The sequence below is a fragment of the Elephantulus edwardii genome, unplaced genomic scaffold, assembly GCF_000299155.1.
Source record: "Elephantulus edwardii isolate Elephantulus edwardi_28Jun2011 unplaced genomic scaffold, EleEdw1.0 scaffold00027, whole genome shotgun sequence".
NCBI classification, from domain to species: Eukaryota; Metazoa; Chordata; class Mammalia; order Macroscelidea; family Macroscelididae; genus Elephantulus; species Elephantulus edwardii.
In genome coordinates, this window is record NW_006399777.1 from 10,375,849 (window position 1) to 10,377,459 (window position 1,611).

Below are 1,611 nucleotides of genomic sequence, written 5' to 3' on the forward strand. Positions count from 1 at the left end.
AAGTACGTGAGTCAGAGCTTCAAAATCCTCATCTCTAAGGGGCAACATGGTTTCACCCTCTCTAGGACAAACCTGTCTGTTCTCTTGGCAGTCCACGGAACACTCTCCTCCAGCACCACAACTCAAAGGCATCAATCCTCCTTCTGCCATCCTTAGTGTCCAGTGTCCTTAGTGTCCAGCAATCTGAGGCACAGCAGGTAGTTGGAAAGACCATGGCGTGGATCAGATGCAGCTGTGTCTGCAGACTTACATCATTACTCTTTTGCACTCTGGAGAGGTTCCTGACAGCAGATTTTTCCCAACCTTAATAAGTTAACTGTATCAACTAGTGGTAATTATTGCCTCTGAATGTCTGGGGGGGGGAACCCCTCTAATGATATTTATAAACTTCCACTAAAATAAAATATATTTTAAAAACTATGAAAAAGCAAGGATATCATGTTTAGAAATTCATCAGATTACTAACTAGGTACGTCTTTTAATTACTAAGGGACTCAGGCGGCATATCTTGTTATGTGTTCGGCCACTAACTGAAAGGTTGGTGGTTCGAATACGCCAGGTTCCTGATGGAAGAAAGGGCATCAGTCTTGTTTCATAAATATTTTGGACGTGGCAACCTGAGGGAGGGTCCACCAGGAGCTGCAATTGACTTGACTGCAGTAGGCTTGATCTTTGGTTTTGTTTTGATTACAGAGAATACATGTTTCCACATCAAGGGAATCTATTTCTTAGTAAAGGTTGTTTGGTGGGTAAGATGTTAAAAAATCCAAATCAATGACAGGGTTAGGGGTATTTAGCAAAATAGGGTCTAGATACTGAAAATGTTGGAACTACAGTTTGACACTGTAAAAACTGAAGTCTAAACGACTCGATGGCACATAACAACAACAACAACAATTATGGAAAAGGAAGTCTAATTATGGGAAATTGTTGTTTTTGCAAACTTTTCTTCATTGGATGCAAAAGGGACACATGTATCCTTTCTGGTTTCCTGCCTTTATTTCCTACTTTGTGGTTTTTCATCATGCTGCATCCAACATTGTGAGGCGAGCTCAACACCTAGAAAAATGCTGTCCGATGTGGTACTTTAGCCTGGGCCGGCAAAGAGAATAACACAAACAGAAAATATGAAGTGATAATAAGACCAGCGATAAGCCTGCAAGATGCTGATTTCCACCAGGGACTGCAGAAGTTAAAAGACTATTGAAAGTGGTACAGGGACCTGCCATACTTTCTCTTGAATTCAGATCTAATTTTCAACATGTCCACTTCACTGCGGGAGACCATGATCCTAATCAGAATCTTATCGTGAGTTCCCTTGCCCTTCATGGAGTCAGACAGTCGGTCAGCAAAGTACAGGGGCTTGTTCTGGATACACTGGACCAGGTTCAGGAAAGCCTTTTCCAAGTCTCCTTTGACTTCCTTCTTGACGCGCTCCAGCATGTCATAAGGACTGGAGCTCTTGTACCTTTCAAGCACTTTCTGCAGGAGGCACACACTGCGCTCTGTCAGGATGTTGATCCACTTGGGCACATCAGTTCCCTTCCTCTTCACGCCAGCATCATACAGCTCCCGGGCATCCTGGTCAATCTGCTCATAGTCAATGACGGG

The 1,611-nt window shown here is 43.3% G+C and overlaps 1 protein-coding gene across 1 annotated transcript; it reads right to left on the bottom strand.

The window, feature by feature from the left end:
• Window positions 1-1,200: 1,200 nt before the first annotated feature.
• Window positions 1,201-1,611, bottom strand: LOC102845384 (annexin A2-like; the record flags this gene model as incomplete). Its single annotated transcript, XM_006883412.1, has 1 exon — window positions 1,201-1,611. A coding segment is annotated over one exon (411 nt), but the record flags the coding sequence as incomplete, so codon positions are not given.